The sequence below is a fragment of the Bos javanicus genome, chromosome 23 (genome assembly GCF_032452875.1).
Source record: "Bos javanicus breed banteng chromosome 23, ARS-OSU_banteng_1.0, whole genome shotgun sequence".
NCBI lineage: Eukaryota > Metazoa > Chordata > Mammalia > Artiodactyla > Bovidae > Bos > Bos javanicus.
In genome coordinates, this window is record NC_083890.1 from 6364612 (window position 1) to 6388826 (window position 24215).

Here is a 24215-nt window from a genome sequence, read left to right on the forward strand (position 1 = left end):
AAGAAGATTGGTCACAAAATTTATTTACTAATTGACTCTGAATGATGATGATGATACTCGAAAATATAAACTAAAAGGAATAGTTTGCTGGTTTGTTTTAAACTAAATTTTAAACAGTTCCTTAGGGAACAGTCTTATTTACACCAGAATATGTTTGGTCAGATGCAGAATTTGACTGCATGATGGGTTATTTAGTGAATAGAGAGTAGGAATGGGGTGAAGCTACGTGTGTGCATATGGCACATTCAGAGCCAGCTCGCCACAACTTATTGAATCAAGTGTGTGAGTTTATATCTACATGCTTATTATTAATACACTTTTGCTCAAAAGTGGGACTGATTTCTTTGTTAAAAATTTAAATTCAAACATCGAAATGAATCCGCCACAGGTATACCCGTGCTTCCCATCCTGAACCCTCCTCCCTCAAAACTACTACAATATTGTAAAGTTTAAAAATAAAATAAAATTTAAAAAAATAAATAAAAAATAAAAATTAAAAAAAATTTAAATTCAAGAAAGCAGCAAACTAGTCAAAATCAACTAAACTGGCAATCCCATTGGAAATAGACAAATCTTAATATTTCAAGTATATGAGTGGACTCTATCATAATAAGCATGATAAAACATTACAAAAATGAAAATGCTATCTAAGCACAGGTAATCAGAAAGACAGAAAGCAGGTACTAGAGTTCTGTTTGATTCAGCCAAACTAATCAGATAAATAAGACCTCACTTAAGAAGGAATTCAGTCAATATACTTACCTGAAATAACTGATTTTTCCACCTCTCGGCCAATCACACCATCCTAACTCTTCCATTTATGAAAAATTCAACTAATTCAGCTCAGATGATTGTATAATTGAGTTCACCCCAAAGCATGCCCAAGCACCCATTACGACAGCAGTATGTATAATTATAAAGCAACTTACATATTTGGTTTCTCGACCAGCTGCTCTTGGAAGAGTTGTAGGCATCTGTATGAAAATAAAAACAATTATGGTACTGAAGTAATCAAGAAAATATTAAAAGATTTAACTTCTGGGATATGTGTTCACCTTTCTTTTCCTATTAAGACTTTCTAACCAGTACTCCATCTTTTCTATACAAAACCTCCTGTTCTTTGAAATTTATTTCACTAAGCTTTACTTTCACTTTATTATTCTCTTTATTGTTGTTATCAATCAGTTTTGAAGAAATTATATCTTATTTATTGATGACGTTCACTCATGGATCATAATAGTTCCTCACACAATTTCAGGATTCACACAGAAGTCTCTATCCCTCAATTCTTTGAGCTGTTCAACTCCAAAAACATCCTCATCTGCTCCGTTTCAATCATCAGCTCCCAGGACTGTTCCTAGATGTGACCTTCACAAATGGGAAACTTCTGAAATTTCATTTCTCACATCTGTCTTTTAGAACTCTACTTCCCATCTACCATCTTCATTTCTCAAACATCCCAACACAACATTTATTCAGCCTCACTGAGACTTCCAAATTAATGAGCCTTCCCAGCTCCATTACATATGCTTCATATTCTCAGTCGTTTTAATATCTTAATTTATCTTGCTTCTTTCTCTCCTTGCGAGACAAACTCACAAAAACTAACAATAAAAACATAGATGGATCACATTATATATTTCCTCTAAATTTGCACTTGAGATGTAAAACATGGCTAGAGGAACTTTCTCAATCAAGCTAACTGATTTCATTATAAACTATGAAATAAATTTATACATCAAGCACATTACAATAAAAATGAAGAATTAGCTATGGATACAATGGCTTCCCTTGTGGCTCAGCTGGTAAAGAATCTGCCTACAATGAGGGAGACCTGGGTTCCATGCCTGAGTTGGGAATATCCCCTGGAGAAGGGAAAGGCTACCCACTCCAGTATCCTGTCCCGGAGAATATACAGTCCATGGGGTTGTAAGGAGTCGGACACTACTGAGCGACTTTCACTTTCACTTTTTCACATACACGTGAACCTGGGTTGCAGGGAGAAATAGACGACAAAGCAGCACGTGGAAAGCGTTTTATTTGATGGAAGTTTTGCATCTTGGATGTGGTGGTGGTTACATAACTATATGCTTTGTCAAAACTCATAGAATTGTACACTAAATGGGTAAATTTTACAGTGGGTAATTATACCCCAATGAACCTGACTTTTAAAACAGAATTACATAAGCTACAAAAAAGAACTGAACATAAAGACTGAAGAAGAGAATAGATAGTGAACAAATTCTTGAACTGGAATATCAGACCAAGGAATCTTCTTGGAAGAATTAGGAAACAATAAATAGAAAAAAAAAATGTAAAGATGAAGACATGGAATATAGAAACAAAAGTGACAAAATCACATAGTGAGAGCCCTAGGAAGAAAGGAACATTTGAAAAAATAATGACTACAAATATCCTAAATGTGACGGGAGGACGAGACTGAAAACTTGAGATGAAAGGCTAAAGAGAGGATCAACTCAGACACATAAAAGAAAACACACACACACACTTAGACACATAATAGGAAAAATCAGTAACATCACAAAGACAAAATTCTAAAAGATTACAGTGCTACTCTGTGAATGATCACTCTGCAGTGGTGGAGTAAATATCATACGGACAAAACATTTCACAAGTTATGTTGTTGACAAGAAAGAATCTAGGTCAAAAATCTGTTGAGAAAAGGGGACCTATAATTTTATATCTGGCAAAGCTATAATTTAAAAGAAAGGGTAAAACGCTAATCTCAGGAATACCAGCAATAGAATCAGAATACACTTTTCAGCAGGAGTTAAAAAAAAAAAAGAAAAATCTAGGAAAAATCTATGAATCTTTCAGAAATCAGGATCTAAATAAAGATTAAGCATCTAAATAAAGAATAAATCAAGAAAAATATCACCATTAAAATTCAAATATAGAGGTCCAAAAGATATTAGCAAACTGTGTGTGTATATATGTACATATATAGAGCTCTTGGTTGAAACTGGAAAGTGGAAAATGCTGTGGTATTTAATTTTGGAAAAATACACTTGTAAGTCTGAAAATTGATAGGAAAATCAGCACAGTTATTGTTTTTAATAATTTACATCTAATTATGAACAGTAACAAAAATGCAAACTGAAATTTTCTTCATTTTCAAACCAATAAATGTCAAAATATCCAAAAGAAAACATTTTAAGTAGAAAATATACACTAAGATGACAGGAACTCATCCTAGTAGAAGAAGAATTGCAATAACTGTTAATGGCTTAAGGTCCCAGATCAACAGAATTCCAGATTAAATATAAAAGTGATATTCAGAAAAATGTTGTCTTGAAGAAAATAAGAGCCTACAAAAGATAAAAAGTAATAGAAAATAGTAAAATTAAAAAAATAACAAAGTATATCTAGGAAAACATGGAGGAAAAACTACAGATATTTTGTGCTTATCAGGTCAGTGTTTTCACACAAGACTAAAAAGAACAGCCTTCCATGTGGTGTCCTAAACGCAAAAAAAATTCAAAGAATGGATATATTTATACATGTTGTACATTCACCTTGTCACACAGCAGGAACTAGTACATCATTGTAAAGCAACAACACTCTAAAAAATTAATTAATTAAATTTAATTTAGAAAATAAAAAAGAAGGGACTTTAAAAAATAAAAGAAGGTGTACACAAAATTAAATTGAAAAAAGAAAAAGTAGGTTTGGTGTAAAAGTTTTTTCTCTGGTTGTTTTCTTTTCTTCCTGGATGGTGCCAGAAAAAATAAATATGATTTTTATGAGTGTCAAAAGTAGGGAAAACCACTAGACCATTAGGGCATGACCTAAATCAAATCCCTAATGATTATACAGTAGAAGCGAGAAATAGATTTAAGGGACTAGATCTGATAGACAGACTGCCTGATGAAATATGGATGGAGGTTCATGACATTGTACAGGAGGCAGGGAACAAGACCATCCCTAAGAAAAAGAAATGCAAAAAAGCAAAATGGCTGTCTGAGGAGGGCTTACAAAGAGCTGAGAAAAGAAGAGAAGCCAAAAGCAAAGGAGAAAAAGAAAGATATCCCCATTTGAATGCAGAGTTCCAAAGAATAGCAAGGAGACATAAGAAAGCCTTTCTCAGTGATCAGAGCAAAGGAATAGAGGAAAACAACAGAATGGGAAAGACTAGAGATCTCTTCAAGAAAATTAGAGATATCAAGGGAACATTTCATGCAAAGATGGGCACAATAAAGGACAGAAATGGTGTGGACCTAACAGAAGCAGAAGATATTAAGAAAAGGTGGCTAGAATACATAGAAAAACTATAAAAAAAGATCTTCACGACCCAGATAATCATGATGGTGTGATCACTCGCCTAGAGCCAGACATCCTAGAATGTGAAGTCAAGCGGGCCTTAGGCAGCATCACTACAAATAAAGCTAGTGGAGGTGATAGAATTTCAACTCAGCTATTTCAAATCCTAAAAGATGATGCTGTGAAAGTGCTGCACTCAATATGTCAGCAAACATGGAAAACTCAGCAGTGGCCATGGGACTGGAAAAGGTCAGTTTTCATTCCAATCCCTAAGAAAAACAATGCCAAAGAATGCTCAAACTACCTCACAATTGCACTCATCTCACACGCTAGTAAAGTAATGCTCAAAATTCTCCAAGCCAGGCTTCAACAATGTGTGAACCGTGAACCTCCAGATGTTCAAGCTGGTTTTAGAAAAGGCAGAGAAACCAGAGATCAAATTGCCAACATTCGCTGGATCATTGAAAAAGCAAGAGAGTTCCAGAAAAACATCTATTTCTGCTTTATTGACTAGGCCAAAGCCTTTGACTGTGGATCACAATAAACTGTGGAAAATTCTGAAAGAGATGGGAATATCAGGCCACCTGACCTGCCTCTTGAGAAACCTGCATGCAGATCAGGAGGCAACAGTTAGAACTGGACATGGAACAACATACTGGTTCCAAATAGGAAAAGGAGTACGTCAGGGCTGTATATTGTCACCTTGTTTATTTAACTTATATGCAGACTACATCATGAGAAACGCTGGGCTGGATGAAGCCCAAGTTGCGATCAAGATTGCCAGGAGAAATATCAATAACCTCAGATATGCAGATGACACCACCCTCATGGCAGAAAGTGAAGAGGAACTAAAGAGCCTCTTGATGAAAGTGAAAGAGGAGAGTGAAAAAGTTGGCTTAAAGCTCAACATTCAGAAAACGAAGATCACGGCATCTGGTCCCGTCACTTCATGGGAAATAGATGGGGAAACAGTGGCTGACTTTATTTTTTGGGCTCCAAAATCACTGCAGACAGTGACTGCAACCATGAAATAAAAAGACGCTTATTCCATGGAAGAAAAGTTATGACCAAACTAGATAGCATATTAAAAAGCCAACAAAGGTCCATCTAGTCAAGGCTATGATTTTTCCAGTGGTCATGTATGGATGTGAACATTGGACTATAAAGAATGCTGAGCACTGAAGAATTGATGCTTTTGAATTGTGGTGTTGGAGAAGACTCTTGAGAGCCCCTTGGACTGCAAGGAGATCCAACCAGTCCATCCTAAAGGAAATCAGTCCTGAATGTTCACTGGAAGGACTGATGCTGAAGCTGAAACTCCAATACTTTGACCACCTGATGCGAAGAGCTGACTCACTGGAAAAGACCCTGATGCTGGGAAAGATTGAAGGCGAGAAGAGAAAGGGATGACATAGGATGAGATGGTTGGATGGCATCACCGACTCAATGGACATGAGTTTGAGTAAACTGAGGGAGTTGGTGATGGACAGGGAGCCCTGGTGTGCTGCAGTCCATGGGGTCGCAAAGAGTCAGATATGACTGAGTGATTGAACTGACTGAAAAAATTTCAAAATAAATTAAAAAATCAAAAGAATAGCCTTAAGTTCAAAAGGTCTGTATATGCTAATAAAGGCTAGAAAAATAGCAAAGGTAAGATAGAACAACACATAAGCAACAACAGTATAGTTTCAAAATCAGAGTCAAATCTAATAAACCCTTCTGAAGCCTTACTTATTCTTTTTTCTTGGCAGCTGTCACCACATTAACATTCTCTTAAATGCTGTGCTCTTTTAGCTTCCATGATGCCACGCTGCCCTGACTTTGCTCTCAGAGTGGACTTCCATTCTCCATGATTGGACCCGCCATGTTTCCTTCCTGGGATCTTCATACGGGGTGCCCACAACATCCAAATATTAGTCGACCCCTCCCCAGCCCTCCTACCATTGCCAGATACACAGGCTTAAGGCCTGCTTGACACATACCTTGAATTTATCCTGTCCAAACAAACATAGCCTCTTCATCTTCCACATTATATCTCCCTGTCTGCACTCGATGCAGAGACCAGGAGCTCTTCCAAGATTCTCCTCTGCTTCTCTACACACATCCAAACCCAAGAAAGCCTGCAAGATCTCTTTCACACCTACTTCTCTGCAACTCCTCTGCACCCACTCCATCGAAACCACCATCACTGTTCCTCCTAGCCTTTGTAGCCTCCTTACGGCAGCCATCAGGATCTTTCTCAGCGGTTTCCTACTGCTGCTGCTGCTGCTGCTAAGTCGCTTCAGTCGTGTCCAACTCTGTGCGACCCCATAGATGGCAGCCCACCAGGCTCCCCCACCCCTGGGATTCTCCAGGCAAGAACACTGGAGTGGGTTGCCATTTCCTTCTCCGACGCATGAAAGTAAAAAGTGAAAGTGAAGTCGCTCAGTCCTGTCCGACCCTCAGCGACCCCATGGACTGCAGCCTTCCAGGCTCCTCCATCCATGGGATTTTCCAGGCAAGAGTACTGGAGTGGGGTGCCATCGCCTTCTCCGAGTCAAGACATGAAAGCAACCTAAATGTCCATTGACAGAGGAATTGATAAAGAAGATGCGGTATGTATATACAATAATAAATTACTCAGCCATAAAAAATAATGAAATAATTCCATTTGCAACAACATGGATGGACCTAGCAATTATACTAAATGAAGCAACTCAGACAAAGACAAATACCATAGGGTATCATTTATAAGTGGCATATGAAAAAAAGATACAAATGAATTTATTTACAAAGCAGAAACAGATCCACAGACAGAAAACAAAGTTGTGGGTACTAAAGGGGAAAGTGGGTGGGGGAGGGGTACATTAGGAGATTAGAATTAACATATATACACTCCTATTAATATATATCAAATAGATAAAAATAAGGTTCTACTGTATAATACCAATATAATATTACTATACTCAATATTTCACAACAATCTGTAAGGAAAAAGAATCTGAAAAAGAATATCTGTGCATATTATACCTATATATATCTATATAAATATATATATACATATATTAACTAAATCACTGTGCTATAACCTGAAAAACACAACATTGTAAGTCAACTATACTCCAATTAAGAACACAACTAAGTACCCTGTCAAGCTGCTCTGCCTCCCTCACCTTTATCACCATGGTGCCTCACAGTGCCAAGCCCATCACTAACAAGTATTTGCTAAATAAAATACTTGCCTTAAACTTAATGGCCTGGAATAATGCAGTTTTAACTTGTAAGTATTAAATATTTGTTAAATAAATAAATAATATAGATGATTACTCACATTATTTCTTAAATCCTATCGCTGTTACATTTAATGTAATATGGGGTATTTTTATATGTTTAACAAATGAAACGAAAAAAAAATACCTAAAATTTATTCCATAGCTCTGGCAAATCAAAACTTTCCCATCTTTAGATTAAAAGACATAAAGAATATACAACAAAATAGATTACAAATAGAGAAGATGTAACTATTTGCAGGTCCTCTCTGTGAAAATATAATTCTTCATACAGACCGATTAATTACCTGGCTTCAATGTCATTATTAAAGGATATTTGTCTATAATGTTCCAACTGAAAGTTAGGAATACTTTTAATCATAGGCAATTCTATACATTTAAAATCTACTTTAAACATGACATTGTAAGTCAACTATACTCTAATAAAAAATTTAAAATAAATGCAATCTACTTTATATATATATATGAAATTCTAATTTTGAAAAAGAATAGGCAAAAAAGCATTTATACTAATTCCAAGGGACAAAATAAGACTGGCCTAAAAAACTAACAATTAACAATAAAAGAAAAACCACAATCATTTTAAAATTTGGATAAGTGGATCTATACAAAATATTCAAAAAAATAATTTGGAGAAATGTAAATTTTATCCCAATGAATGAAAATGGCTACATGATAAGGAAATATTTAAATATTTAATAATAACAATTAATGCTTTAGTAGTCCTCAAATAATATAAAATATCCAGGATTCAGTCTGTCTGAGTCAAAGAACAAGGAAATAAATTTAGTCAACCAAAAGAAAAGAATTCCAGAAATAAAGATGCTTGCTCCTTGGAAGAAAAGTTATGGCCAACCTAGACATCATATTAAAAAGCAGAGATATTACTTTGCTGACAAAGGTCCATCTAGTGAAAGCTATGGTTTTTCCAGTAGCCATGTACAGATGTGAGAGCTGGACCATAAAGAAGGCTGAGTGTTGAAGAATTAATGCTTTTGAACTGTGGTGTTGGAGAAGACTCTTGAGTGTCCCTTGGATGCAAGGAGATCAAACCAGTCAATCCTAAAGGAAATCAGTCCAAAATATTCATTGGAAGGACTGATTCTGAAGCTGAAGCTCCAGTACTTTGGCCACCTGATATGAAGAACCGACTCATTGGAAAAGACCCTGAAGGTGGGAAAGATTGAAGGCAGGAGGAGAAAGGGAATGACAGAGGATGAGATGGTTGGATGGCATCACCAGCTTGATGGACATGAGTTTGAGCAAGCTGTGGGGATTGGTGAAGGACAGGGAGGCCTGGAGTGCTGCAGTCCATGGGGTTGCAAAGAGTCAGACACAACTGAGCAACTGAACTGAACTGAAAGCTCTTAGACTAATGAAAGCTCTTACCTCATTAGTCATTAGACTAATGAAAGACCTTACCTCATTTTCCATTTCTTCAAAGTCTAAGGGTTGTGAATTACATAAGGACTGAAGCTATGGTTTCTGATTAGAATAAGCCACAAACTCTACATGCAATTCCATATTTGAAATGTCAACATATGACAACATAGCCCCATATTTTGGCTTCTAAACTGTTTTGAATGTAACCTACAGATAGAAACAGATTTTACTCCAGCCTGTACACACAAGCCTATACCTCTACATGTAAACAAACTGAAAGAAATAGCAACAATATCCACCCACTGGTTGGAATAATAGAGTCTGATGGATAGTTTACATTCTTACAGTTATATTTTTAAAATAATCATCAGCAAAAAAAAATAATAATCATCATCAGCACATTATCTTCTTAAATTTATTTCGAATTTATTTTTCTGGCTGTTTGGGGTCTCCATTGCTGCATGTGGGCTTTCTCTAGTTGTAGCGAGTGGGAGCCACTCTCCAGTTGCCGCGCTTGGTCTTCTCATTGTGGTGGCTTCTTTTGTTGCAAAACACAGGCTCTAGGCACACAGGTTCAGTAGCTGCAGCTTGTGGGCCCTAGAACACACAGCCTTCAGTAGCTGCAGCGCGCCGGCTCATCAGCTGCGGCTTGTGAGCCACAGAGCATGAGTTCAGTGGTTGTAGAGCAGAGGCTTAGTTGTTCACAGCACATGCAATCGTCCCACATCAGGGAGCAAACCTGTGTCCCCTGCACTGGCAGGCGATTCTTATCCACTGCACCACCAGGGAACTCTCTTGCTATCCTATTTTTAAAATGCTGTTTGCTAACAAAAAACACACACAAAAAAACACTATACTGGTTGCTGTCCACTAATTCCCCAAATCACTATTGGGCCTTGACCTTTATTTTAAAAATCATTAACCTAGTAACTCTTATGGTTGAATAAATTAAATTAAATATATATACATACTTTGATTGTGTCAGAACCCAAAAAAGTCTGTAGGGAACTTGAAGGAGAATCAGAAGAATGCTAGGGAAAAAAAAAAAAAAAAGGACAAGCTTAGGATGCATCCAGCCTAGTCAAGCAGAGGGAAATGAAGTGAAGCGAAGCAAAGGTTTGAATTGCATGGTCTAGTCTAAGGCATTACCATAGACAAGGAATCCTGTAAGACCTTATCAATGGTAGCACAGAGCTCTTCAGTTTGCTGCCTGAGTTGTGCAGGGGAACACAACTGGAAGAATTGAAACCAGGTACTGTGTTAGCAAAGAGTTTCCGGATTGTATTTCAAAAGCAGGGGTGGATCTGAAGCCATTACCTCCAGAGGTGGGTCTAAGGTGCTGTCCTTGGAAATGCTGTCCGTCTTGGCTGGTTCGTCTAGTGCCTAGTGATAATAAATGAAATGGTTCTCATGTGAGGCTTTTAGTCAAATATACAGATAGTAAAGTCTGAATTCAAAGAAAGCCTGGATGTCTCAATGTTTCCAAGAATAATCATCTTTGAATCATTTCATGAGCTACTGTCTGACACGGAGGCATTGCCCACAAATGTCTACATTCTGCTGTGGAACTAGTACCTCCAATATAAGAAAGCTTGTAGTTCCTATCAGCACCCCACTGGCTTTTCAAGGTAGACATTTGAGGGGCTTTTCCCTTAGGTGGGAACCTTAAAAGTTGGGATATTCGATGTTCACCCTAAAACCTAAGGGAGGAACTGGGAGCTGGAGTTGCCCTCGCAATTGTTTGACACTGTACCAGGGGCAGGGTTAATGGCAAGAGTGTATCTCAGCCTTTCCTGCCAGGTTTGATGTGGGTATTTTCTTATTAATCTGAGATGTTGGAGTCACTCAGCTGAGTTCTGGATTTCTCTTGGGGGGAATTTCTCCACGTGCAGTTTGCACATTCAGCCTATCATTGGGAGGAGAGGAGTTCAGAAGCCATCCATGTTGCCATCTTGGTCTCTCTCCTTCATCATGTCTAATATTTGTGTCTACCTGCTTTTTTCTTAATCAAATTCCAGGTAGGATTATCCATTTCTAATCTCTTAATTGGACTAATTTTTGGCTTTGACCTTTGGCATACTCATTCCATTTCAGTCATTTCTGCTTATGACTCACTATTTACTTCTTGCTATAGTCTTTGGATTTATCCTTTTTTCCCTCACAGAATCCTTTTTGTGGCATTCTGCAAGTTATGATACGTATACGATCACTATTATACAATGCTAAACATATTTTTTTAATATTTCCATTAAGTTTCCTTAGACTTAAGAGTTACTTCAAAGTAGTTTTTCTTTCTAATTTTTAGGAATATAAGTTTTTTATCCAATTTTTAAATTACTACTTATTTAGTTAGAACCAAAGAATTTCTTCAAAGTAGTAATTTCTTATGTAGTTTGAGATTTATGGTATAAGACATAAGTTTTATGTAAATATTCTATAATATCTATTCTCTAATTGTTGGCTGCAGAGTTCCATGTGTATGTGTGTGTGTGTATCAGATCAAAATTTTTCATTGTTTTTTCCAAATCATGTTTAGCTTTATTGCATTCTTATGCATTTTTATTTTTATTAACAATTGAAATCATAAAATGACATAATTGTTAATTTCTCCTTGTGATCTTAGCAATTTTGCTCAATGTCATTTGAAGTCATTTTATTAGCTACCTTCATAGTTAGAAGAAGCATACATTCTTCATGAATTAAATATTTGTACTTATGAAGTGTCTCTCCATATCCGTAACAGTACTTTGGGTCTTAATCTCTATTTTGTCTGATACAATCAAATGTTTTTATTAGTACTTTTTACTATATCATTGCCTTTTTATTTCCAACTCTCTGCATCCAAACATTAGAAATCAGTGTTTTTTATAAATGTCTGGAATTCATTTCTTAACCTGATCTAATAATGTCTTTTAATATAAGGTAACATTTATTATCATGTTTCTAAAATATATTTGTTTTACCTTTGTCTCACTTTTTCTATTTAATTTTTATTCATATTTTGAATTGTTTAATTGATTTAAGTTAATAAATTAAATTTACTGTAATTTATTTTTTCCCTGCACTAATTTGGATATCATGCCAGACAAGGCTAAGGTTCACCAAATTACTTCACTTTCTCAGGCAAGGATATACATTTCCTTGAACTTAAGAATTTAGGACTTGTGACTGACTTTTCCTAAATGAATGTGAGCAAAGGTGATTTATAACTTCTGATGAAAGTCACTTAAGGTTGGATATGACTTTTCGTCATTCTCTTTCTTCTTCAGATACCTGAAAATACGAGATGGAAAGAAATTACATCACTGAGCCACGGTGAATCGCCAAGTTGAGCTGTATCCCCTTGAGGTGTGGGAGAAAATGAATATTTATTGTGTTAGGCTAGCTCCCTTATTTCAATAACACAGAGGAAATTGTCTGAAAGCTATTTTTTCAAAATCCATTCCTTTACATTAAATGAAATATAAAACACTAGCTATGGTCACCTAATAGAAATGCTTGAGCTTTCCTTTTTCCTACCATAGGAAAAAAAAAAGTAAAAGTATCTTTTTTCTTCTCCTCCTCCATCCTTCCTACTTAAAATTAATTATGCATAATAGGTAGCAGGGAACAGAAAATATCATAAAGACAACTCCTTGCTGCTGTTCAGACAATTTAATTTTTCCTTGACACGGTGTTCTAACCGCTTCCTATTTACCCTGTGGGTTGGGGTGAGGTGGGGAAGGGGTTCCCACTCTACAGTGCTAGGACCCCTGAATGCATGACATTGGGCAGGTGAAATCAAGCAGAGTTCAATACTCAGAGGTGGTCATGGCCCAGGGGAAGAGAGTGTGTGTCCCATCAGGGCCACAGAAAAGTTGTGCTCAGGAAAGAGTAAAAAACCAGGGGCTGTGGGACGCAGGCTTTGCAGGATCAAGTGAGATGTCCCTGGTTCCTTAGAAGGCTGTGGTCACCTTGATTGAATAACTACACACTGCACCTGGTCGGTCTGACAGGGAGAGTTGGGGGACCACGTCTGGAGAAGCAGAATGGGGAAGAGAGCTTGTAATTCAGCTACCTGAGGCCCTCCCAGTTCTACCAGATGCCAAGCACATAATATTGGGCCTTAGTTTTAGGCTTTACACCACATATGGCTTCTATGATAATAATTATAGAAAAGAAAAAAGTCAGGAATTAATGATCAGAATTAGGAACAAACTCCTTAGGAGAGAAGTCTGGTCCAGCCCTTCCTTGCCTCTCCACCAACACCTTCTACCCACTCCTCCCTTGCATGCTGCTCTTTAACCACAAGGGACTTGGGTTTCTAACCTTCTAACCACACGTCAACTCCACCTAGATGGATCTGTCCTCCACCGTCAGCTCATTTAGAATTCCTACTCACCCTAAAGATCTTAATCCAAGTCCTTTCTAATGGCTTTTGGCGTTTGAAGCAGGCAAAGTCTTTCACTCCCTCCTTGAGATACCACATCATTCCACACATGATTTAAAAAATATTGTATCATCATTATTCTTTGACTGTATCTCTATCCTACTGGACCACCTGTCCTACTACATTATGTAACTGTGGCATTTATCTTGGTAGCCTCAGGATACAGCATATGATATGTCTTCAGGAAAGACATTTAGGATGAACTGGAAGGGTAAACTGACAAATAAATGGAGTTAAATGAATCATAGAAAGAATATGATTTCAATACGCCTCAGTAAAATGCTCTAGGGAAGGAGGTTGAACTCTGAATATTTTAAATTACAAATAATTTATTTTCCCACATTTCAATTAAATTTGTTTACCATCAAAGATCTGAGTATGTGATCAGTTTAATATAATGAGCAAATATTATTTTAGCCGAAATCAAATAGGGTTATTATCCTGGTTACTTCATAGGAACTTACTAAGCAAACACATCCTTTATTATACAACTTAAAACATTGATTTTTCCTGAAGGAATAAAAAAACTACCTACACAGAATACTTGGAAAATTAAGGAGGATAACTAGTAGTATTAATATATCAGCAATGCTGAAACCTTGAAATGAAGACAATATTGTCAAATTGCATTAAAATTTGGAGGGGGGTTTATTCGAGTTTAAATAGCCTTGAAATTTTCTAGAACTGATTTTTTTATTGACAAGGAATTCTCTGTCAAGTATATCATCTTGATCCACTCCTAGCAGACTTTTTTTTTTCCACTGTGGTACAAAATGTATTAAAAAAACATACATTAAATCTCTATTAACATGAAGTGTAACCATAGATTGCTTTTTGACAACTTAGCAGACTGTATTGATGTTTCTTATTCATTTTAAGTGAAGTTCTCTCAGAACACTCTCCAGTAAAAGGTTTTATAAAAACATATATTTTCTACCAAATTGGAAGATAGCCAAGCAAGGCATAAAGAGAACATACTTTGAATCCCATTTTTCAAGATTCTTAAGTAATGGTTAGAAGTATTCTGATTAAAATTTGTTATATTTTGCTCAGCACAACCAACTTTGGGGCCCAGTTTTTGAAAAGACACATAGTCTCTTTCTGACTTTAAGAAAAAAATAGTTTCTGAATTCAGTATGATTTTCTAATTAAGGGCCAAGAACCAAGAACACCATTGCAAATCAAAGTCTTCGTGAGATATGCCTACGCATCTTAACTGGTGTTCCTCGTCCAAAAGGAGCAGCTCTCATGGAACCACAGTCACTGTTAAGTAAGATATGTTAAACCAGCAGACTGATTAGAACCTGCTCTCTTTGGAGATAGGATTAAGTGCTAAAAATCTGAAAACAGAAAGAATTAGTTACACTCTAAGCAGAATTAGAAAGTAAACTGTTTCCAAACAAAACGTTATCTAAAAAGATTGGTAAACTTTTTGTGATGCCACGACTTTCTAACTGGATTGGATTTCAAAAATTTCATGGGTAAGTACTGTATTTTAGTAATGATAAAATTAACCTCCCAAAAAACAATTCAGGCAGAACCCAAATGTTGCTATATTTTGTTAACCAGGAATTGGGTAGAAAAATCCTCTAACCATAAGAGATTTGCTTGATTTTCAGTCATTAATACAAAACCATTTGTAAGACTGGAGATATTCTCAGGCAAATAAATCTCATTTTGATTCTCTAGTCGGAGAATAGCTTTCAGACCTGAAGAAAGGGGGAAAATGTACACTGTAAGCCAAAGGGGTTTCCATTATAAAAGTATAGCTTCTTTAAAGATCTAGGAATATTTATCAATAGATTATTTTCACGTGATTGGTTTAAAAATTTCAAGAATTGAGGAAATTTACTTGGTGTTTGTAATCCCAAGATCTTTGGAGGGTTAAATATCCGTTCCTCACACACAGAAGGAATGGATTTTTGGCAAATCATTAGGCTAGTTTCAAATCCATTCATCAAGGCCCAATGGCAAAGCCTCTGGACTTTTTCTTCATTTAATCAAGGATATCAGAAGGATGTTTCTGATTTCCAGCCGGCACCTCCTCCACTGTAATCCACCTCCTCTCTTTCAGTAACTTAAGGAATTGTGCTGGTCTGTATATCCTCATTCACTCAAGTCTTGTCAGAACTAAGCCATTCCCAATTCCCTTTAACTGTTCCTCATTTAAAAAAAAAAAAAAAAGCTTTTGCTGCTCTAATTTAATGAATATTTAAACATATTTTAGCAAGTAATAAAAAAATTATCTAAAACCACTGCTGAATATTTCACATTAGCTCACTGACATCACTGTTGCATGCAGAGTAGGGAAAAGCCAGGGGGTAACTGGATCCCGCTTGAGGTCCATTTCAGCAACTTACTAGCCCTGCTGCTTTTGGAAATGCAGTTGACATCTTGGAGCATCAAAATCCTTACAGAGCTGCGAAGATAGTAAAGCATTTAGCTCCGTGTCTGATACACTAAAGGACTCAATATGGCGGCCGTCATGGTATTCTTTAAAAGGCGCCAAGTCTAAAACCAACTTACTTTCCCTGTAACAGAGGCCCTTTATATCTTTTCCATGGAATTAGCATCAATGAGACTTATTCTACCCCAAAGGAAGACTCCTAACTACCATACACTAGGTATCTTTATTTTTATAATCCTATGAGCAAAAATTTGGCTTAAAATCCTGTGAAATAATATTGGAAATTTTAGAGACCTACCCAGGTGAGGCACCCCACTCCAGTACTCTTGCCTGGAAAGTCCCATGGACAGAGGAGCATGGTAGGCTGCAGTCTATGGGGTCGCTAAGGGTCGGACACGACTGAGCAACTTCACTTTCATTTTTCACTTTCATGCATTGGAGAAAGAAATGGCAACCCACTCCAGTGTTCTTGCCTGGAGAATCCCAGGGACAGGGGAGCTTGGTGGGCTGCCGTCTATGGGGTCGCACAGAGTCGGACACGACTGAAGTGACTTAGCAGCAACTCAGGTGAAAACTGAATTAATTTATTCAATGAATGCTTAACAAAAGCTACTGCATTTTCTCACAGTTTATAGTAGGGAAAAAGAAAAATCCAATATGTATATTTAAATATGGTTTAGTAAGTGTTTTAAAAGAGTAGTTGAGTGGTAGACAACTGCCCAAGGGCAACCAGTTAGTATAGACTTGGGTCCTGGGCACTTCTCCACTGCTAAACAAATTGGGAACACATTTACTTCTTGAAATAACCTAAATTAAGACACTCACTCTAGTCTAGACCATATGCTTAAGTTAGTAACCAGATTTTGTTAAATTTTTAAGACATGCATTGATCTTAAAATAGTCTCACCCAAAGACATATGATTAATCTGATTAGAGTTTAAAAAGTCACCTTTAAAAAAAATTAAACTGGCAACTTAGAATAAAACATTTACATTGACAAGATATCTCAAATCTTTACTTTTCTATTTTTTTAGCATTGTCCTCCCTATTGTCTTTGAAACAACTGTTTATATTCTCCTTCCACCAGGAGAAATAAAATGATTTTTCCTGTAATCTTCATTTAAATAATTCTGTAGTTTATAGGTGCTATTTATAAAACTGATCTACTCTAAAATTCTTTCAGACACACATAGGTTATGAATTAAATGCACAGTAATATCATTTGTTGGAAAAATTAGTACCTAACTGTAGCCTTGATTTTATCCCGAGAGATACTTGTGAAGAAGGCAACAGATACAATACTTCCAAAGAAAAAGTGTATTATTTCATGGAAAAACAGCAATCACCATGAGACAATAAATATTCATATTATTTGATTACAATGAAACATTCCTTTATCTTTCCTATCCTTAACATAATTGCACAATAAAAATAATAATCCATGTATTTAGAATATAAATGTGTTTCCTTCAGTTTCACCTTTTACCTATTGCTATTGGACTTAGATGATAAGAAAAATTAGTCAATAAGAGAGAGATGTTTAACATTCTCTGAAAAGGATAACAGTACCCATATGGAGAATAAAAAATAATGTCCATATCAAAATTATTTACTCTACAGAACTTGGTATATTGTTGAACATATTGTAATAAGGACAGTCATGAATGCAAATTCATCTAATTATTTTGTTCCTGCTTTATAATCACTTGTATTACATCCTCATCTCAGTCTTGGAGAAGATGATTATTGGCAGGAGATTAAGTCAAAGACCTCGATGCCAACACATTAAAATATGAAGCCTGACATTCATCTTTTCCTGTAAAGCCTTAGTTAAGGCTTAAGCTAAAAATGCTTCCCTCCTAAACATTCATGGAGGGGAAATGATAGAAAATGGAATAAGCTATAAATTTAAGTTTGATGTGGACAATAAATTATAGAACAGAAGTACCAGATACTTCATATCTCTTGTCAACAAAATGCACTCTTTTGAAAATTATGGGCTTCATCAAGGGGTGATTAAAGCTGAAACCAGTTGGGGGATCCAATGAGAGCTTAAGGTCTAATCAGAAGGGATACCTGTATTTCAATTTGGAGAAAAGTTTGCTTTAAAAAACAGTATTATTTTTTAAAGTGATTCTGGTTCCTCATTAATTATACTATATGCTATAAAACAAAACATGGTATAAAAAATCTGACTGGGGGAGAATTGCTGAACTATCTTAAGATGAAGTAAATGGGTTCATTGCATCTCCAAGGCGGTCCCCAGCATGGACCCTAACAGAATCCCGTAGTGACACTGTGGCATCACCCCTCTTAACTGTACTGTTCTGCATGATATTAAAGGGATCTCCGAAAAGTTTCTGGGATTCAACATATTCCAAACTACAAATCCTCCCCCAAATAGATGAGCCTCTTATTATTATAGTCCTAATTTACCCACTCGATTCAAAAATTAGTCCCTTTGATTTTGATGGCATAGGATGAGTTCTATTGTATAAACCGGATTTATTTTTTTAAAACTACAACCATGAAAGAAACAACACAGTATAATTCAAGAAATATGATGGAAAATATATAAACTCTCATAAAATCTTGGGATAATATTTTTATGAGTTAAAAATTCTTAAAAGTAAAGTTTCCCATTGGGGAGTACATAACATAGGAAAGCCAACCAAAAAAAAAAAAAAACAAAAACCAAGCATCATGTTATATCCTGTGACCCTGAAGCAATTCAAGTATTTGTGGTCCAAAAACAAAATCTTAGCCAAGAGACAATTATCCACACTAGATAAATGTATTGTGTGCTCAGTCAGGCTAACCCCTGGTGCATAAATGCATTATTTTAAATTAGATATCATGATATTTACAGATGTTGTACTAAAAACAAAAATGATCATTTTACTGAAGAGTATGTTTTATTTGAAATTAAAAACACAAACCCTCTCCTTTATGAACTTGTGTTAGGTTCAGTAAAAACCAATACCACCAAAGACTTTATGAAATGGGTTTTGATGAAATTTGAAATTAAGCTAATCATTCTTCATTTTTAATGACTGACTAATAAAGTATAATCCTTAAAATCCATTGAACTGAAAAAGACAGAAATTCTGAAACCAGGAAGTCTGCATGGCTGGTGAGGGAAGAGCTTCTCTCATGTCTGTGAAGGCAGGCCCTTGTGAGCAGATTTTGGAAACGTCCATCTAAATGGGCAGACGGTCTATGGTGAAGGAACACTTCTACTAAGACTCCACATGGTAACTCTAGACATAGGATAAGGGGTATCTGGTGACACGGTGATGGTGTCACTTCCCCGTGCCTCCAGAAATCTCCCGCTATTGGAAATCTCCCTTTTGAGGGAGTGGGGGGTGGGCATGCAGCATGCAGGATATTAGTTCCCAAACCAAGAACTGAACCCGTGTCCCCTGCAGTGGAAGCTCAGAGTCTTAACCACTAGACCACCAGGGAATTCCCCTATGTTATCCTTCAATGAATCATAAAAGGTCAAAATTTGGAAAAGAAGCTAGAGGAAAAAGCTACCCATCTGCCTGCAACCAAGTAACTCCCACCCTACCTCAAAGGATTCAGATATATAGAGCATACTCTGGGCCACAGTTGGATAACAGTTCGTTATCAGAGATACACAATGTAAGAGATTCTGTCAACTAATGTTCACTTATACACCTCTTAGCATTCCCCACTAACAATTCCTATTTTTTAGACAAAGGAATATACAGAATATGAGAACATACAGTTTTATTCTCCAGATCATGCTAAAAATTTTAGCATGTATATTCAAAAACCAGTAGTCAAAATATCACCTGGTTGGAAATACTAACATTTGACAAATAATAATATTATTTGAAACACTATAATTGCACACACACACAAAAATGGGCTTCATGCAATCAAAGATATATTGCCTAAATAAATAGCATAAAAATAACATAGGAACTATACCATGTCATAAACTTGGTAATTGATTTCATTCATTTCCTCCACTGGGACTTCATTAGAGCCTTTGTAATGGACTTGTGAAACAAGAGGCTTTAATTTAATTTACCCATCGAAGCAGAATCCTGTAATTTTATACTTAATGACTCTTAATAGCAAATCAAAAATGCCCTGGAGCCATGTGAAAGCAGCTGGGTCACTGGAAAGGATTTCCACCTTCTATCTCCTTCATGGAGGTCAGATCAGTGAGAAGGATAAAGATGTTCAGACTGTGATCAGATTTAAGAGGTTAAGTTAGGTGCTTGGCTAATGCATTTCCACCCTGTGGAAGCCACGTAGTGTGTTAAAGTGAAAGTGTTAGTCGCTCAGTCGTGTCCAACTCTCTTTGGCCCCGTGAACTGTAGCCCACTAGGCTACTCTGTCCATGGAATTCTCCAGGCAAGAATACTGGAGTGGGTTGCCAGGCCCTCCTCCAGGGCATCTTCCCGACCCAGGGGTTGAAGCTGCATTTCCTGTGCGTCCTGCACTGCAGGCAGATTTTTACCATCTGAGCCACCTATGAATCACCCAGTTTGAAAGGTGGCCAGTTGCCCAGATGTAACCCCATTTTACCTCTACTCCGTCGACTGACCAATGTGAACAGAAGTGGACACCCTTACATATTTTTTTAAGATTTTCTATGGGGACTTTATTTTTAAAGTCTTTACTGAATTTGTATAATCCTGCTTCTGGTTTATGTCTTGGTTTTTTGTGAGGCATGTGGGATCTCAGCTCCCCAACCAGGGACTGACCCACACCTCCTGCACTGGAAAGCGAAGTCTTAATCATCACGGGACCACCATCCTGGAAACACTTAAATTTTAACAATTATTTAAAATTCCAAAGGACAGGGATATACTCAAGAGATACACGATGTAATCAAGTTTCCCAGAGCTGCCTGACAGCTCCTACCCAGACTCTACTGATAAATTAATGATGTCTCCAATTCTACTCACCAAGATGCTTTCACCATGTCATCCTAAACTAAAAGCAGCATTTTATTTTGGTAAATGCAAAACTTGAAAACAGAAATTTTCTAAAAAACATGAGCAATCTTAGAAAACATCACCAAAATTTACTCTGCTTTTGAGCCAACACTGACCTTCTGTTCCAAAAGCAATGTGTTTGTTGGGATTGCTGCAAAAGCCTTGTAGCTGGACTTGGTCTTGTATTGCTAGAATGGGGGGTAACCAGAAAGTAAGAATGGAGTTGAAAAGGGGAAAGAATGTGACATAATTTTAGACCAGTTCTACCAAGTTAAACGACATGTTATCAAATGAAGGAAACAATGATTATGCTTCAACAACTTGCTTTTGACAGAAAAAAATTAGCTCTTCCTGTTAATGTTTTATTAGAATGAGAAGCAAAGAAATAACACAGTAAAACATCAGCCTAGGGATTATAGGCAATTATATGGTATATCATTTCAGAGTTTAAAAACATTCCTTTTTACAAAGTTATATGTACATTTCTCATTGGCAGTATGCTGTGACAGGAAGACTATTGTATAAATATTTGGGGTATTTTTGCTTGATTCTCAAAGGAATGTGGGTCTTTTTTTATGGTGCTGTAATTAACAAATATTATGCCAATAAGTTTAATTGAACTTGATACAGTCTCTTGCATCATTTATAAAAACAGTGATCAGAACACATAAAATCTGGTACTAATGTTTAAAAAGTAGTATTTTGAATAGATGTGACAGCAATTTAACTCCATAACGGGAAAACTAGGAGGCCACTAGAAGGTCTTAAATTCATTTTTTAAACTTCATCATCCTCTCCTCACTTTCCAATACAGTGATATTAAAGAATCAAAAGATAAAATATTCCGAGTTTTAAGTAAAAGTTGGGGTAATCCAATTCAGTTTTGTAGAGTATATGGGGTTGAGCATGAGGAAACTGTAGAAATCAGGATCATAGACATAATCAAAATCCCAGTGTTGACATTGCTCTGGGTGCCAAGTTCAAGGTTCCTCTCATTTCAAAAGCTCCTGTCTCAGGCAGCTTCCCCACCGGCCCCAGAGCTGTGGGAAACTGGCGCACAGCACCAGGCTGTCTTCATCCCCTGCAAGCAAACCAAAGGGTCTACAGAAGAAGACAGAGTAATCAAGTAAAATAAAAAAATGCCAGGGATGGAAGAAGCAATGCTTCGGCCCCTTCAAGCCCTGAGTCTCTCTGTTGACCTGGTACAGTAAGCCCCCCACATATGAACAAGTTCCGTTCCAAGAGCGCATTGGTAAGTTCAATTTGTTTTTAAGTCCAACTAAGTTAGCCTAGATACTCAACTAATACATTTGGCTATATGGTACTGTACTATAATAGGTTTGTAATACTTTTCATACAAATAAAATGTACATTAGAAACAAACACAAAAAATGAAACATTTTCAAATTTACAGTACAATACCTTGAAAGGTTCAGTACTACAGTACAACAGCTGGGATATAGGGGCTGGCATGAACGTTCACATCTTTGAAAGGTTGAAACCTGAAGGTTCATATGTAGGGGACTTACTGTACTGCTATAGTCTCCAGAAAATAATGTATTTAAATTAATGATTGAAGCAAAATACCATCTCAACATGGAAAATAAGAGCCGACATCTATAACTAGGAAAATGACATGCATTGCCTCATTTAATTTTGCAGAATCCCTATAACTAAACAATCATTAAGCAAAGGCTATGTGGTGAGTTCAGATGACTCATCTAAGACCACAACCCATATAAAATCTAAAAGATTTGGAATTCGGGTCCACCAGGCCCATATCTCTCAATAAGATATCTTCTCCCAAGGAATATCTAAACAGATAAATAATGCAGAAAAAATGTTATTAATACTCCACAGTGGTTTTGTGGGTATTTAATTGCAACAATAGTTGCAATAATAATTAACAATCACTACCCTCTAAAACAGAGAAGGCAATGGCACCCTACTCCAGTACTCTTGCCTGGAAAATCCCATGGATGGAGGAGCCTGGTAGGCAGCAGTCCATGGGGTCGCACAGAGTTGGACACGACTGAAGCGACTTAGCAGCAGCAGCAGCACCCTTTAAAAGCTTACTAGGTACCCTCTAAAAGCTTACTGTGTATTATCTCCCTGAGTTATCAAAACAAACCTATGACGTAGATACTATATTACGTTCACTTTATATATGGAAACTAAAAGGCTTCCCTAATAGCTCAGTTGGTAAAGAATCCGCCTGCAATGCAGGAGACCCCAGTTCTATTCCTGGGTCGTCAAGATCCTCTGGAGAAGGGATAGGCTAACGACTCCAGTATTATGGCCTGGAGAATTCTATGGACTGTATAGTCCATGGGGTCACAAAGAGTCGGACATGACTGAATGACTTTCACTCTCACTTCAAAGCAGAGAGACGTTAAGAAAGAACTTATCTAAGGTCTGCTGCTGCTGCTGCTAAGTCACTTCAGTCGTGTCCGACTCTGTGCGACCCCATAGACGGCAGCCCACCAGGCTTCCCCGTCTCTGGGATTCTCCAGGCAAGAACACCAGAGTGGGTTGTCATTTCCTTCTCCAATGCATGAAAGTGAAAAGTGAAAGTGAAGTCGCTCAGTCGTGTCCGACTCTTAGCGACCTCATGGACTGCTGCCTACCAGGCTCCTCCGTCCATGGGATTTTCCAGGCAAGAGTGCTGGAGTGGGGTGCCATTGCCTTCTCCGAGGTCACTAGCTACTAAATCATAGCTGGGATTTGGACATGGGTGCTCCAGGTCAACAGCCATGACTCATCTACCATAGGACCTCACCTCATCTTTCAGGGTGCATAACTATTTATAACCTTTGCTCTCCTATCCTCAGCTGCTCTAAAGAACATAGCTGAAAAGCCTGGTCAAAGCAATATCTTGCTATTATACACGTAATGCCATATAATATTAGAATCAGAAGTGAAATTGAAGGCAATTTGGTTCAACCCCCTTAGCCAAATCCGATCCCTTGTTCAGCCACACCTCCCAAGGTAGCACGTTTTGTTCTGTTAGAATTAGTACAAAATTCTCCATTATATTGAGACAAAATATGGTTCTGCTAACTTACTCCTAGAGGATATTGGTCCTTTTTTTCCCTGTTTGACTAAGAGCTCTCTTCTATGTGATGGTTATACTGCTATCTCTATCAACCTTTTTCTTACTGATCCTCAACTGAAGAACTCCACTATCATTTTCCTCTGTCAATATTCCTTTAACATTTTTAAAATTTAATTTTGATTTTATATTAGAGTATACTTGGGCAATGGCACCCCACTCCAGTACTCTTGCCTGGAAAATCCCATGGACGGAGGAGCCTGGTAGGCTGCAGTCTGTGGGGTCGCTAGGAGTCGGAGACGACTGAGCGACTTCACTTTCACTTTTCACTTTCATGCATTGGAGAAGGAAATGGCAACCCACTCTGGTGTTCTTGCCTGGAGAATCCCAGGGACGGCGGAGCCTGATGGGCTGCCAT

General features: G+C 37.1%; 1 protein-coding gene across 19 annotated transcripts in view; it reads right to left on the reverse strand.

The window, feature by feature from the left end:
* The window catches only part of MLIP (muscular LMNA interacting protein), a 295821-nt gene that overhangs the window by 85600 nt on the left and 186006 nt on the right, over positions 1-24215 (reverse strand). For all 19 annotated transcript variants that reach the window (XM_061397834.1, XM_061397826.1, XM_061397832.1 and 16 more), the window contains 5 exons: positions 20862-20933; positions 10251-10316; positions 10083-10166; positions 9905-9964; positions 930-974 (listed from right to left, as the gene is read on the reverse strand). In XM_061397834.1, coding sequence (XP_061253818.1) covers positions 930-974; positions 9905-9964; positions 10083-10166; positions 10251-10316; positions 20862-20933 — 327 coding nt within the window. The remainder of the gene's footprint in view (positions 1-929; positions 975-9904; positions 9965-10082; positions 10167-10250; positions 10317-20861; positions 20934-24215) is intronic.